This window comes from Branchiostoma belcheri, unplaced genomic scaffold (genome assembly GCF_001625305.1).
Source record: "Branchiostoma belcheri isolate BF01 breed outbred unplaced genomic scaffold, Haploidv18h27 scaffold215, whole genome shotgun sequence".
NCBI classification, from domain to species: domain Eukaryota; kingdom Metazoa; phylum Chordata; class Leptocardii; order Amphioxiformes; family Branchiostomatidae; genus Branchiostoma; species Branchiostoma belcheri.
The window spans coordinates 291,722-308,127 of record NW_017803658.1 but is presented as its reverse complement, the minus strand read 5'-3'; the positions used below and the strand labels follow the sequence as shown (position 1 = coordinate 308,127).

The 16,406-nt window shown below is 39.7% G+C and overlaps 1 protein-coding gene across 1 annotated transcript in view; it reads right to left on the bottom strand.

The window, feature by feature from the left end:
• LOC109470009 (Fanconi anemia group D2 protein-like) overlaps positions 1–16,406 on the bottom strand; it is a 68,553-nt gene that overhangs the window by 9,077 nt on the left and 43,070 nt on the right. Inside the window, 14 exon segments of the mRNA XM_019768790.1 lie at positions 448–541; positions 1,064–1,186; positions 1,404–1,503; positions 3,071–3,315; positions 3,459–3,577; positions 3,711–3,839; positions 4,137–4,250; positions 5,413–5,494; positions 6,352–6,422; positions 9,479–9,560; positions 11,270–11,372; positions 13,683–13,791; positions 14,113–14,228; positions 14,824–14,924. Of these exon segments, the coding sequence (XP_019624349.1) occupies positions 448–541; positions 1,064–1,186; positions 1,404–1,503; positions 3,071–3,315; positions 3,459–3,577; positions 3,711–3,839; positions 4,137–4,250; positions 5,413–5,494; positions 6,352–6,422; positions 9,479–9,560; positions 11,270–11,372; positions 13,683–13,791; positions 14,113–14,228; positions 14,824–14,924 (1,588 nt within the window).

The window sequence follows — 16,406 nt, the reverse complement described above, 5'->3', positions numbered from 1 at the left end:
TCTCAATCACGATGTATCTGACTCAGGGAGAAGAGTTGCTGTTACAGTTGCCTAGAAGTGGCCAAAAATGGCCTTGCATTGAGCGACACCGTTAAAAAAAAAAAAAACATCAGTTTGTGGTCAATCGATGTTGATATTGCACACAGCACAATCAATTTCTGTGCAAATTATCAACATTGATGTACAATACAAAGCAAACTATCATAACAATTTTTCTGGTGCATTTCCACATGAATGACCATGTATGGCAGATAATGCTGTGGTTGGCCTACTCCTGCTCTGTCAACTCTGAAGGAAACTGCACATAGGAACCGACAGTGGCACTGCTGACAGGCATCCTGACCAGAACCACTGCCTTCTTGGTTTTGAATTTAATAATAAGACCGAACTTGAAAATAATCTATAAGAGGATGGATGTGTTAAAAGCATATTATCTTGCCATGGTACCTTTGCAGCATCTGAGGCCTTCCCTGTTGGGATGTCCTTAATACACACTACAAGCTCGCTCATCATTGCACGATAGAATACTCCAAGGGATTGCCTGTTGAAAAAGCATAACACTAAGTATGTATAATAACACTAAGAACGTATGTCTTACGACATACATTCCTGAGGAAGAAAAACGCGGGCACATGGTGCGTATCCACAAATATTTCGATCACTGATTACCGGTTATTTTTAACGTCAGATTTAACGGTTCTGGTTGTCATTCTGAGTTGCTTAACGAGTTCCTTGAGGCAGATTAAATAGAATTTCATAATTTCATGGGTACATGTTACATGTATAAGTTGCAGATGAAAATGTTGACCAGTGTGTTAACACAACCTGGAAATCTAACACATAAAATTTAACACCATCAACTATTCATAACAAACAGCATATAAGAATATACAATAAAAAGCCCGAAGGTATAAAATCTCATATTTTACTTGTTCCTATATACATGTACTGTGTATACATGTATGCTCTGTGCAAGGTTTTATGTGATCTTTTTTGTTTCAAATCATCAAAAAAGCAGAGCAGAGCAGAGCAGAAATTGAACTGTTGTGACCAGGGTGAGTACCTTGTTAGTGTTGGGTAGGTTTTGGAGCAGCCGTTTCTGTCTGCCTCCACCAGTTCTGGTATCCCTACAGACGCCAGGTGCTCAATACACGACAGCTTGTCTTCCGAGAAGTCAAGAAAGGTCCTAAATTGTAGGTGGTAAGTAATCGAAGATCAATCATGCAAGGAAATTATGATGAACAATTCTAAAAATGACTGTTACAGCAGTTACAACATGGTGGAATGGTGGCCTAAACCATTTTTTAACTACAATGTATCTTTTATTTGTACCTTAAAGTTAAAGATTATTATAGGTATCAACTATATACTATACATGTGTAGGTTTGTTGCAATTAACTTACTTCAGAACAAACTGCACATCCTCATTACACTTGGCCCCCTTCTCCCTCTGTCCATCTTTTCCAATCCACTCTCTCTTCAAAATGGTCTGGGTATGTTCAGCTACAGAAGGAAACAAGGCACAAGCAATTTCTATCATGTCAGCAAACACATGATGACAAGGACACAAGCGCCACAGCCCTGGCATGCTGCGTCACACATGGTGAACCCTAGTCGTCAGTAGCAGTACCTAAAATTCCCAATCTTTTTCTGGACTTGTTTCGAAGTTTCCATCTTGTTCTGATTACTATATGACAATTCCAAAGCCCGATCAAACATCGTGTTTCAGTGCTATTCCAGCTACTGCTGTTTATTTCCGCCATGCTTAGGCCACACCAATTTAATTTCTTGGTTAACGGATTTTGCTAGAAAAATAATGGAGCGGGCGGGCGAAAAAAAAATAAAAACAGGCCTAGGCATCCTATTATGGCCCAAAATGGTACGATAGGAGCCATGAAGTCAACACACCAGACTGGTTCAAAATTTAAACAATGAATTTTGAACTTTTAATGATACCACTGCATTGGAAGATGGAATGACTGTAACAAGTAGTAAGAAAAGGACTGTTTTCAACTGTTCAGGGCAAAATATGAGCATTTTGCACTTGATTCTGAATTTTTATTTTTATTTGCAAATCAGAAAAAATGAAGCGGCGAATCCGTTAACCAAGGAATCAAATTGGTGTGGCCTTAGCAAACAATCAAAAACAATAATCCAAAGAAAGAATGGAGAACTTGACATGTCAGGATACTCAATACAGATTATAAGCATAGAAGAGTGTGGTGTGGGCTGGAAGCAAGCACTGGGAATGAAAAATTTGTAGAACCCCTGACCTATACTGCGATGCGGAAATGGGCTGTCTGTTTACATGCTGCTGGGCTGTGACGCACTCTTAGCACCTCCCGGATCATGCACTAAAAGAAAATCGCCGCGCTGCGCCAGGTGCATGGTGGTGGGCTTTTTTACATGCATAAAAAAATCTGTCCTACCACACGCACTGCACGTCGAATCTCCTATGACAGATATGATGTTTGCCCTGTGTAAATTGGGCCACATCTCCTTCTCCAGTCTGAGAAGTTTACAGTTTTGCCACTAAGAGTCAGACATCTTAAATACGTATACTATTTTATGTCCTACCTGGGCCGCGATTATGTTCGATACGGGTGTTCCGGCCCGTGTGATAACTAGCGGTACGGCCCGGGGGTTCTTTACGCGTACGGCCTGTGGCTTCCAAATGTTCCGTGGAACGATTTGAACGCGTTTCGGCCTAACCGCGTGCACCGTTTTCGAAATTCGAATACAAAATTCGGACGTTGGAATTGATGATGTTGCATTTTTGGGGTTTAGGGACACCAAATTTTCGCTCATTTCGCATTGAAAGGCGCGTTGTCTTGGGTGGGTAGGACATAAATAAAATACAACACGGTGTATTCCGCATCACCCTCGGTCCCAGCCCTCCCGCGGATCGGATCTCCCTCCGGCCTTCGGGCGATCCGACGCGCGGTCGGGCTGGTACCTCGGGCGATACGGAATACACCGTGTTGTATTCTATATGTACTTAGGTAGTAGTCTTTATCTTTTCTGCACATGCATGTCTCTGTCTGTGTCAGGTAGAAAGAAATGAAGAGACCTATTTTGGAGTTGAACTGCTCTGGTTGGCTGCCCTTGTCACAGATGGAGACCAGCAGCCTAATGAGACAGACAGTGGTGCTGAGGTTGGGAGCTGTGCTGAGGAAGTTTTCCACATATCGGAAAGCGTAGCTGATCATGTCCTGGGTGGAGGTCTGTGTGGTGGAAGACGCTTTGATCCTGCCAGCCAGGGTGCTCACAGCCTGCTGATGAAGCTTCTGGCCATCACAGCCAATAAAGCCATTCCTACAATATGGTGGCAAAACATGTTCAAAGGAATTGTCAAAAAGAATGAAAATGCCATCTCTTTTATTACATGCTTCTGTATGTAGAACAGTAGTCAAAGCAAAGTAGAAGTTTCTAAAACTGAACCCAATGAGTGAACCCACCATGAAAAGATCCTGGCCAGGGCCTGGAGCAGCTGGGAAAATACCTCAGACATGAGCTGTGTTTGTGCCTGGTCTCCCCGCGGCCCATCAACGACTCCATCATTCTCCTCCAGCAGGGTCTACAAGTCATGAGACACTACATTAGCATATAGCCAGAATGGATCGATTCCAAACTGAAAACATGGTGCGTGTTAATAGCTTTGAATTTAATGATTGTAAATTTGTGTGTTCACATGCATGAGTTCTCCTTACCTGGAAGTATGTGCAGACGGACTCCAGGTGGTCACACAGAGCTGGCAGCAGCTGCACCACCTGCTCTGCCACCTCCTGAGCTGTATACAGGTCCAGGTGGGAGAAACCATTGTTCCGCTCACTCTTGGTCTTCATGATATAGAAGAATGCACATGAGATAAGGTTGTTTAGAAGGAAATCAGCAAAATTTTGTCATTATCTTAAATCTATTTTCAGACAAAGGTATTTTCTAGTGTGTCACCAGTGCAATAGCTTAGGTAGAGTAATTGCTTTGTAACCAGCAGGTCGTGAATTCAAACCCAGGCCGGGTCAGACAATTTCATGAACATATATCAACATTTTGTACAACGAATCTAATACAAAGTAATTGCACAGTCTATCATAGCAGTAGTCAATTGCCTAATTATGATTTATAATTCAATAAACCTTGAGGAAGGTCTTGCGTTTGGCTGTTGCAATAAGACCATGTTCAAGTTTGAGGTTCAGGTCCTTCAGAAGGAACAGTAGCTCTGTGGGCTGCAGGTCCAGCACAGTTGTCTCCTGCAAGGAACAGCAATGCATAACTAGGCACTCCTTCTAACAGTAATTTCATTTTTAATGTACATACAAGTATGTATCTTAAATGTATAAAAGTATGGCACTCGACAAGTTTGATGATCACTATAATTCTAGGTGTCGCGAGACTAGGTCATTCCGTGATCAAGGTGTACAGTCGACACCGAAAATTTGGAGGTACGTGATTTACATGTACCTTAAAAATACAGTCACTGATTGAAGAATTTCTACTAACTGTTAATTCTACGTGACTGATGAACCTCTTCAACTACAAACTAATGGTTTTTAAGTAGGATCATCTTAAACTTTTGAGACTTGCAGCAAGTATTCATGTCATAATTATTTATATTGGGATTTTCTTCTGGATAAGGGACAGTGATACCTTAGTGTAAGGTGGCAAGGTAAGAAGCCCTGGCTGTGCAGAAGAAAATCCTGATATATGACATGAATACTTGATGTAGGTATCAAAAGTTTAAAGGCATCCAGTGCAGTTTTTAGGACATAGAAACTCGATTTTCAAGTCAATATTCTAGTCACTTATCTACATATATGTAATAAGTTTTAACTATGTATATCAACCCTCACAGAGCAAAAATTCCCCAAAATCCTGACGAAAAATGGTTACTGGAAGGGCCCTTGGCTGATTTTTAGGGTACCACCCAGAAAATAAAGGACTCGCCTTGGAGCTTGTTTCTGCAGTTTTAAATGCCCAAAGTATAAAATACTGGCAGGGCCAGGCTCAAATGTGCTAATGTGAAGCAGTATGTGTCAATATCAAAATGATTGTCTTATAATACTCAGGATATTTCCAGTTTTGCTGCCTTGAAATCGCATTGGATGCCTTTAAGATGTATGTCCTACCAACCTGATGAAATTATTTTTAGAAGTATTCATATGTTATTTCACAACTCCTATCCTACATAATACATGTAAGTGGCTAGTACATTTCGAAATCTTCTTTTCCATTTTTTTGTGATCAGGTAAATCATGATGAGGTAAATCTAAGTGTATATTGCAGTGTTAAATGACAGTCTGTCATCTTTTACTACTTGAGATAACAATTTAAACACTTTTTTTTGCATCTCTTTCCTTCAAAAAAATATCTAATAATTATGATACATAGTAAATTAAGTTGGGAGTCCTGTACCTTTGTGTGCATCTCTGTATCCAGAACAGACTTGGACACCATCCCACACTTCAGGATGGAGAAGACCTCAAGGTCGAACTCCCTGGGAAATAATGGAAGGTTAGCTTTGTACTAATGTGAATTATCACAAACTAATTCAATTTTAATCACGTCTCTGCTAGAATGTCCTACAGGGCTAGAGTTCCAAATTTTTCTCAGGGCACCCGGGCAAGGCCGAGATGGGGCACCATTTATTTCAGAAGTCGTTAGCCGAGCTGCTGTATCCAAACCTTAGATAGGCAAAAACAAATGATAACTTGAGTGCTGGGCAACCTAGCTAGCCTGCCGAGAGTGCAGGAGTGGGTATTTCAAACACATGTATGTGAGAGGCAATTATGTATGAACACCAAACACAGGCAGGTCTTCTAGTACCAGGGGATCCTAGAATGCTATTTCCCACATTCTGAGAAGCTGACTAAATGTTAGTTCAATGAACCATTTTGCTACACAGTAGTTTTATTGTTAGGTTATGTCCCTCGTCAAAAAATTTGTCATCTTCTAATCCTCTGGGGCTACAACAATAACACAATAACATTGTGAAAGCATCCTGTTATGGACATCTTACATAATGTAAGTTTACTTAATCAAGGGCTTCAAATTGATCTTAATGAAATTTGTTGGAAAACTATACATTTTTGAAAGTGAATTTCGCTGTTTATTGATGTACGGGTTGATTGTGACAGTTTAAATATAATGAATAACAAATTCTACGTCAACGGATAAAATATCATCTCATTACAAGGAATAAAAGGAAAATCTTTGGGGCAAAAATGATACAGACTGTCTGTCTGGACTTCCCTAGCTAGCAAGTAAAGTAAAGGGGATAAAAAGAAGCAGAAACATTTCTTCAGAATCTGATAAAACTCACATTACAAACAAATCTTCATACAGTAGTCTTACCTAACAAAAGCCCTGTAATGTTCCAGGTTAACACTGGTGTTTTTTTCCTCCTTGTCTACATCACATGTGTCCTGTTGGTCAATACAATGTATATGTATATGAAACAGATAGTATTATTACATACTTTGTATGTGAGATAGGTATGAAGAACTATGAACAGCCATATAGTTTAAACCCCCCAGGTATTTTTCGTTATGGAGTTCTGGGACCCCCTCTGAGACCCTAAAAAATCTAACGATTTATGGCTGAAAATTACTGAAATTACAATGGACACCATGTCTGTTGTATAAAACTCTAGTTCTACCCATTCTTGAATATTGTGATGTGGTTTGGGATAGTTGCAATGCTACCTCCAAACAGCAACTTCAACTCCTCCAGAACAGGGCTGCCAGGATAATCCTGAGAAGGGAACTGCGCTCGAATGCACTGTAAGCGAACTACACCAGATACTGGGTTGGAGACCACTAGAGGAAAGGAGGACCCACCATACCTGCACAATGGTCTACAAGTGTCTACATGGACTTGCACCTGATTACCTGCTACACTGTTTCAGCTACAGCAACCAAACACATCAGTACAACACAAGACAAGCGAATCTACTGCGTAAACCCAAATACACAAACAGAACTGGACAGAGAACATTTAAGTACAGAGCAGCTTCAGCCTATAACTCGCTTAACACGGTAACTAAACATGCATCAACAATAAATGCTTTTAAAGTAGCGCTAAGACCATACGACCTCTGACCCTGACCTCACGGACAACCGACTGTCATTATTTGACAATACGACTATGCCTAGCGATTTTGACTATTTGTTTTGGTTGTTCCGTTGTGTTTGTTTGATTGATTATTTGTACCCTCTGTTTATACTATTTATTGTCATTAATGCTACGTTTGATCATTTGATTAATCTGTTTTATTTTGTTTAATTTTATTGTATTCCATGTTGTCCAATGTGTATGTTCTGTTGGGCTACCTTGGAAATCAGTCTTTCAGAGACTGAAGGTACCACCCAACTGTTTTTAAGATCAATAAATAAATAAATAAATCGAAGATGAAAGAACAATTTAAAAGCACATAGCAAAACACTTTCATTTCCTTATAGCAGGTCCTATTTTTAAAATAGACCAGTTTCTCTAGATCTACAGACCATGGTGCACACGTTGTTTTAGTTTTCCACAAGTGTACTTTTGAGACTTTGGCAAATGAGAAAGAAAAACACAGTTGTACTAATATCTAGGACAGCTCAACTTGTAATTGTACCTTCTTTTGGTGAATGAGTGTCTTTGCTTGAATCAGAGGCTATTAGTTAGTATTAATATGTTACATCTAAGTAAATTATTATTAACTCTAGAACTAACTTATTATAGATCACAGACGTATAATATGATATGTTTAAAATGTACGAATTAAGTATGGAATGAATTTGATTGACTTTGTTTTACTTAGATGACTAGCAGTTAGGTCAATGACGTTTACAATAAGTATGTACAGTTCTCGTGATACATTCCAAATTTTCATGCCCCCGCACCCCAGACAAGTCAGTACAAACCAGCCCTGGAAGACTTTTTGCATTTTTATGTTTTATTTTTGCAAAGATAAGCTTTGCAAAAAGAGATGCCCGAGGCGGGCGATTGCCACGATTGTGAAGCTTGCAGGAGCGTCTCCAAAAATTTTTGGAACGCCGTACAAACTAAAATTCTCAATCATAACATATATGATTAAAACCAACTTCCAGACTACATTGAATGTAATATAATACTTTCTGTGCTATTATTTTACAGCCTTTGGTAATCACCTTGGTGTCATATTGTCTAAAGGCATTTACGATATAAGCGCCTTTCATTTCATGATAATTTCTTAAATAGCAAATTGTACAAGCTGAAAGGACGTTCTAAATAGAAAATGCTACTAAACTGTTCACTGTACAGAAAGCCACTGTGGGAAGAAAGCCCCTCTTGAGTATAAGTGGACTTCAAAGACCTTCCTATCTTCCAACCTACTGCTGACTTATACAGCGTTCCTAAATGGCCTGAGTAATTAGCTAGTTTCACACATGGTTTTCTAATAACCTCCATATTATTCAGCACAAAGTGAATGCACAAAATTAATTTTGAAAGGTAGTTACTAATGGAAATTAGAAATAAAATGTGATAAATTGTGTAAAATCAGTTTAATTTGCTTTTTAAGTATCCTTGAAAGAGACGTTGTTACCTAATTTATTATGGTCCAAAACCCGGAAAACCCCCATTAAGACCCTTCATTCACGACCCGCGTTATGCGTGGCCCAATTAAACGACACTTGTTTTTGAATCAGTAGATGTTCCTCTTTCCAGCAACGGTAAAACCGTTTATCAAAATTGCCGCGTGACGGAGAAAAAGCTACTTAAAAATGACTAAAATTTAGAAAGATGAAAATTCTGATTTCATTGGTTCTGGTAACCCCCTGGCATACCCTTTTAACTTCAATGTTGCATCTTCAATTTTTGTTTTGTAAAAGTAGAAGACCCATGCTATGTGACAAAAGAAACCCCGTGTTCATATCATTATTAGAAATACCATGGTGTCCATTGTAATTTCAGTAATTTTCAGCCATAAATCGTTAGATTTTTGAGGGTCTCAGAGGGGGGTCCCAGAACTCCATAACGAAAAATACCTGGAGGGTTTTAACTATATGGCTGTTCATAGTTCCCCATACCTATCTCACATACAAAGTATGAGCCGATTTGGCTGACCCCCATCTTCCCACCTCTGCCTGGTTTTGCAAGAGTGCGTTATTGGCTGATCAGTTAAAAATGCACAGCTTCCTCTACATTTTGTAACTCAGTGATCATGATTTGACATGCTTACTGTATGTCATTGTGCCTACGAAGGAATAGGAATGGTGCTTGGCTTAATAATATGTGATCTATGTTTGTTTTTGGTCCAACACAAAAAATTCTCTCACCTAGATCTTTCAACCAGTCACTCTGGTCTTCCTCAGTAGTTGGACCAAACGTTTTAACTTTAAACATGTAACTACCAACACAGATGAACTTTCATGATAGTAATCTATGTTTCTTGGGAATTAGTTTTCTAAAACCTCTTCTCAAAGTTTACGGGCTGCACCAACAGTCAGCTTGTCACCTTATCTGCCTGTGTCCCATCTTGAGTTGAAATGGTGTCGTTTGGGTCGGGTGACTTCTCTCCCACAGGCAACTTTTTACCCCTACAAAGAATAAACACCACATTTGCTGCAGAAAATCAACTCATGTTAACAAAAACATTTTAATTGACAGCATGCCAGTAGAAAACACAACAAAAACATGTCAGTTCTGTCAGTTGACTTTTATTTCCTATATCAGAGACCTAAAACTATAATCTGTACTGTATATCTGTATCAGTACAGCTGGTATAACTGCCCTTCAACATAACATACCAGCTTCGCGGCACGCAGCGCAGCGAGCTACGTTACCCCAGACAACCTGTTACGTATACAACCAAATTTTTGCACATGTAACTGCAGGACTAAACTTATCTAGTGTTGATGTCGCTTAAGGCTAAGCGCTGTAGCGCTGGCAACGATTTTCCACTCTATGATATATACAAATTGAAGGTGCAACTATATTTGAAATCACTACTAAATTTGAAAAACCTACTGCTGATTGGAGTAACAATATACTAGTAATTCTAATTGGCACTGGTCTCTGGGATTAGAGCTTTATTTACGCCCATCTATCAAGAACATGGCGTACGCATGCATGAGTGGGGGAGGGTGTTGAGGTCGGCAGTTCCAAGTTTTGTCCTTGTTTACCTTACAAAATTTGGGTATTTCTGCTAGAATTCTAGGTGTAATCTCAAAGGCTAGGTACTGATGTTTGTTTCTGAGTACTGAGCTTGTACTTAGCGACCCACCACAGATGGCCTGAATGTCACGCCCATTTATCGCCGCCAATTTGTGGGGTTTGATTAATTAAATCACAGCAGGTTGTGAATCACTTCTTTGATGGTACTTGTAACTGCATTCTCTGAGATGTTCATTGTGCCAAGGACATTATGAGCAAAGCCATTTTCTATCAAATTCAAATTTAAAAAAATCAACTGGAAATCCTGCTATGCTGGTTGAAAACATTTTTTGTTTGTTTTAGCTGTGTTATATGTGTTGCTGTATTTTAGCTGTATACACTATGTGTATATGCACTGCCAGGCTACTGTAAACACATAAACAAACCCCACGGACATGTTTAAGTTCTATGTCTCCCAGGTACGAAGTCCTGGAAAAAGTAGTTGTGCCCAATACATGTATTTCTAAATGTGCGATATCGTTGTCTTCTTAGTCTGGGGAAGTGCAACCGAATCACTTCCGCAGCTGCCACCCTAGTTGGTAACGCTGTTCGGGGATAGGTATTTCCTACCATGTCATCTTTTTGAAGTTATATCGGTAGGCCCCATGCTTGTGGCTCGAACTCTATCAATTCGAGCAGCGGGTTTGTGAACACGTTCAAATAAATAACTGTAAACCTATTCTACTCCCATTGGCCTTTGCGCTATCTATCTCCTAACCAGTACATTGATTCAGAAGTAACAGCTGAAGCGGCCGCGTACTCAGTGTGCAGTATGATTCAGTGGACCAAGTATCCAGTGTGTGTTATATGGTTTATATATTGTACGGAGAATTCTCTGGAATCCTTCAATGGACCAAGTTCATTGTGTTCACTGTTCCATTCTTGGTAATCTTGTAACACCCATATTGTATGGAGTGCACAGTGTACTGTGAGTGCGTTCAGTTACCTAAGTATATAAATAAAGCAACAGCTATTTCAACAAAAACTGGGTGGCCTAACACCCATATTTCAACTTGATAAGTTCACTTGAAAAAAAGATGGTGGATGTCTGATGAATAAACTGCAAGGCAATAGTACTTCTCTATGAACTCACCCTTTTGATGCCTTTTTCCTTCCCTTTCTGGCAACCCCAGGGACTGGTACAGACTCCATCTCACAGTCAAATATGGCCTGGGGTGGGACAAACCCTGGTGTGGCTGCAAATGTCGCAGGCATGCACAAGTGTTAGCAAACGTGTTAAAAAATGTTGGAAGCTCCGTGGCAAGCTCTCCCAAGAAGCCCTGGAACGAGCTTATTTCATGCTTATTCGCCCTAAGCTGGAATACGCTTCTATTCTTCTCACCAACATTACTGCTGCCGCATCTAAGACCCTGGAACGAGTGCAGTACCACGCAGGGCGCCTTGTCACAGGTGCTGCAGTCCGCACACCTTACCTAGAGGTTTTGCAAAAGCTCGGGTGGGATAGTCTGGCGACCAGGAGGGACTACCATCGACTAGTCACCATGTATAAGCTGGTAAATGGTCCCGTCCCAGCCCATCTCCAGCCACTTGTGCCCACTACAAGAGTTGCAAATAGTCAATCCCAGCTACGACTGCGGAATGCCCACCACCTGTACATCCCCCGGAGTAGAACAAACACCTACAAAAACAGTTTCTTCCTGTACACTGCACGTCTGTGGACCGTCTACCCAGTGAAGTCACAGGGTCCGCCACAGTTAGAATTTTCAAGGCCAAATTCAGGAACCACCTCTCATCAGATTACTAACTTTTGAACAACTTTTTAACTTTTCTGACTTTCCAACCGTTCCATCTTTCCCTTCCACTTTTGACTATAGATATTATTATGATTACTATATTAATTTGATGATGATGTGTCTTGGATATTGTATAATGTATTGTTTTGTTTTGCTATTTTGATACTCGTAACTTGTTAGGTCCAGTATATTGTATTGACTTGTGTATTGACTGTGTTGTGTTGTATGTACCAGTGGCAGCCGCCACCAGCCTTCTGGCTGCCTGGCTCCCACTTGTAATGCGTTGTTGGCATCACCAATAAATGAAATGAAATGAACATATCATGATTAATAACAAGAACAAACCACTAGAAAAAAAATTAGATATACAGTCAAACTTGCCCAAGCCACCAGCTCTATAAGCCAGCTATCTGTATCTGATTCTGTATCTGTATAGCCGGTATAACTGTCCTTCGGCATAACACACCGGCTTTGCAGGCACCCGGCGTGGCAGCAGCTGGCTACATTACAATGAACGACTTGAACATCTAACTCCAAACATTCTTGCTTCTGCCCTTCAATGTTTTCATCAAAGAAGATTCCTCAAGTTAATAGCGTCTTTACCTTATATCCTAATTATATCAGACTCATAAAAAGGTAAGGATCTTAACCAAATCGTTAAAGCTATAAAATGTTGGCTTGACCAAGGAGCTTTTTCAGATGAAAGCTCCTTGGTTTCACCATGTAATAGAAACATAATCAGTACTTTGTAGATAAAATAAAAGAGACTTGATTGATATGTATTTCAAGCAGCTAGAAAGAAGCACTGTGCAGTACAGTACAGTATCATAAGAAAGGAATTACACTCTCAAAAAACTAAAAAATAGCCCTGAACTTTTGCAAGAATACAACGTTGGTGTGTTCCTACCACATATAAACACAGTTTAACATTGGTGGCCACATCAAGGTAGGCTGCCACGACCAAGGAGCACAGTTTTTCCTCATGTGTGGGCTGACCACTGTTTCTCACTGTACTTCTCTAAGAGGACAACTTTTCCTCGGTCCCCTAGATCTAGACAGTCATCTTAGACAAGTATGAATGTCTGTACAGTCATGTACGAAATGTACATTTGTATGCTGTGTTATTTGTATAAACTTGTCACAACCCTAACTACATGTATATAATTGTATGTATATGCTCTGACAACTGAACCTATATACTAGGACTGCGTAGCTTTTTGTAACATCAGGTACAGGTACAGGTACAGAGGTTTAGGTACAGGTCCGGACCTGTACCTGTACCTGAAAATTCACGTGTGTCACATGTTCTACTGAAATTCTTCAATAATGACAGAAACATGAATAAAGTGTTGACAATTTGTCGTGTATCTTTCAAAGAACATGAAATATAACCATGGATGCTATAACTAGGTTTCCTATCTCACTTCTCACTAGTAACGAAAATCTGGAAAAATATTGTTGTGAAATGAGAGAGACGGAAACTAAGGTAAATCTCTTTATTTTAACGTTGGATGTTCATTTTCCTGGCAGGCCTCCTTGTGTGTAGTGATCAAGTATGATTTTTTGTTCCGGTCCAAAAAACCGGTCCACAGACATTTCGGTTTTTTTTGGACCGGACCGATACTATTTTTCCAGTCCGTACCGGTCCACCTGGACCGGTACGCAGCCCTACTATATACTGAGCATAATTTTGTCAGTTACATACATTTGTACATGTATATAGAACATGTTTAGAGCTGTCCCCATACCAACCTGCCAGACATGTTCTCAGCAGCTCCTGGACGTGCGTGATGTTCTGTAGTCGAACCAAAACCTTGCCTCTCATCTCCGGGTCACTCTGGCTGGAGAAGCCATTGATGATCTGAGATACACAGAGTGGAAGAACAGCACAGTGTGACTGAGTCAAACCACAACGTCAGGCATTTTTCAAACATAGCAATTTGATATCTTGGTTACGGGATATTTGCAGAGTATTGACGGAGTGGAAAGATAAAAAAAGTAATTTTACAAGAAAAGGACTACTATGATGACGCTCAATTCATAATCTTACAAAGGGAACATTCATGTACATGTTCCAGACTAATCAACAGCCTTTTGCAGCCTCAGGACTGCCAAAGGCAAAAATCCACGCACTTATTAAATATCTAGCCTTTACACAATCAGCAGATGTGGTGAAACTGACCTCCCTGAACCAGTTGAGTGTGTGAAACAGCGCTGTACACATCAGCTCCTTCTCATGCCCAGACAGAGACTCAATCTTTTCAACCGTCTCCTCCTTAAATAAGTACAAGGGGCATCCTGGGGGATTCATAGAAAAACAAGTCAGAGACAATGCATTTTGATTTGTTACACCTTATGTCTCATCACATCTATACATGTACTGTATGTTCCAACACCCCTATAGGTTCCAACTATTATATTGATCCTATGTCAGAAAATAGGTGATCAGTACAAGGGAACATTGAAAAACGTAAGGATGTCAGTATTGCATTATAATGTCAGTATTGCATTATAATCTTTCCACCACCAGGACTTCTGCATGTAGCTAGAACTTTGCAACCTTGCTGTAAACCAATAATTAGCCAGGAGTGTTACAACCCAGGCTATTGTTTACATTAGCACATGATAGAAAAAAAAAAGATCTGCATTCCTCTGGTGTGCACTCCATTAAGTATATTGCCGATGAACATATATTAAGATATGGAGCAGATTATGCATACTGAACAGAAATAAGATTTCAGGCTGTGAATGTACATGTACATTGTAAACCATTGACAACATAATAAACATTTACTTACTTAAGTAGTTACTTAGCACATACATGTACAATGTATTATAAGCATACAATCATGTAATTGTGCAAAAATGTTATCTCAAACATGCAGTGCCTTACCCAGCAGTGCATCTATCCCCTCCAGGTCCCCCCCACGCTGGGCCTGCTCACAACAGCGTAACAGTCGGAAGTGAGGGGCCAGGCACGCTGGCGACACCGTCCTGCCAACACAAACAAGCACACAAAACTTCTCAATCCAAACAGAACTTTACGCATGCAGCGCTTGAAATGCTTTTTTTGTGCGTGATGTGTACATTATGCAGGTGGGTATTGTACCTGACATGTATGACAGAAGACAAAAACACTGTAAATGTTGTATACTGGACTCCAAAGTTATTTAGTGCTGTGTAACAGTACAAAGTACCCGACATGTACAGTACCAGAAAAAAAGGATTCAGAGCTTCAGAAGCTGCTTCAGAATTCAATGACATAGCTTTAGAAAGAGCTTCAGAACTCAATGACATTTTTGTTCCTAAAAATGTGTTACTCCTACCACAAAGATGAAAATGTAGCACTGGAAAAGGAAGAAAACAGATTGTATGGGCATGGAAAACAGATTTTTTGAAAGCATGGGTTCTTTGCCTCAGCCTGACATCTAAATAAACATTCTGCTTACTCATGTTTCTGCCTCCATGATCAATAAAGACCATGTCTATTGCCTCCGTGAATATGAACATGTCCATTTTTCTCAGATTTTTGCTACCATGAACATAAAGTGAATTACAGTATATAGGGCATTAATAACCCATGCACACTAGCTTTGTCTTCTCCACAGACTGTTGTTGGTGTTTACAGCCTTACATAGTGCGCAGTTTGTTTGTTTGTTTTTATTAGATCTCCATTAGTGTTCAACTGACCACTATTCTTCCTGGAGTCCACATAAAATTCAAAATTATAACAACAGAAATGTACAGAATTCAACACAATTAAGTAACATAAGCTGAGTTCGAATCAGAGTGATCACTGACATTAAATAAAGTAACATAATTAAGTAACATAAGGTAAGTTTGAAATCAAATTAATAATCAGTTAATATAGTCAACTATGAAACAAATTTAAAACAAAAATCTCTTGATTAACCAAATTGATAATGCAACTCAAACCAGAGTGGGAGAGGTCGGAGGTCAGAATGAGAATAAATTATAGTGGTGACTCAAAATACAGTAAACTGAAGGTGAAACAAGGTGGTAATTGGTAAATAATAATTTATGGAAACCAAAACTAACAAATAATAAATAAAAACATAATCCTGATCACATTACTATGAATTTGATTGTGCAATTGACTAATCGACTTACAAAATGAATTTACAAGGTTTACCACCATGAGGCGAGCAGTTATGAAAGGAGAAGCTAGGTGGCCCTGTAGAACACGCTGTTTCCATCTTGTAGAAGTCAGTTTTTCCTTCTGGTATGAGAACTGTGGTGGTTGTGTTGTCATGCATGATTTGAATCAAATCAACTAATGGGGTATACCATATGCCAAAAGAATTTTAAACATTGTATTGTATTGATGAGTCTGGTACTTTCTTTAAGTCAATAGAAAAGGGCCTGCATTTTTCTGGTGGTTCTGCACCTCATCAGATGACATTGCATTGCAGCACGAGGTGACAGGCAAGAAAGTATGCGACCACCAACCGTCGT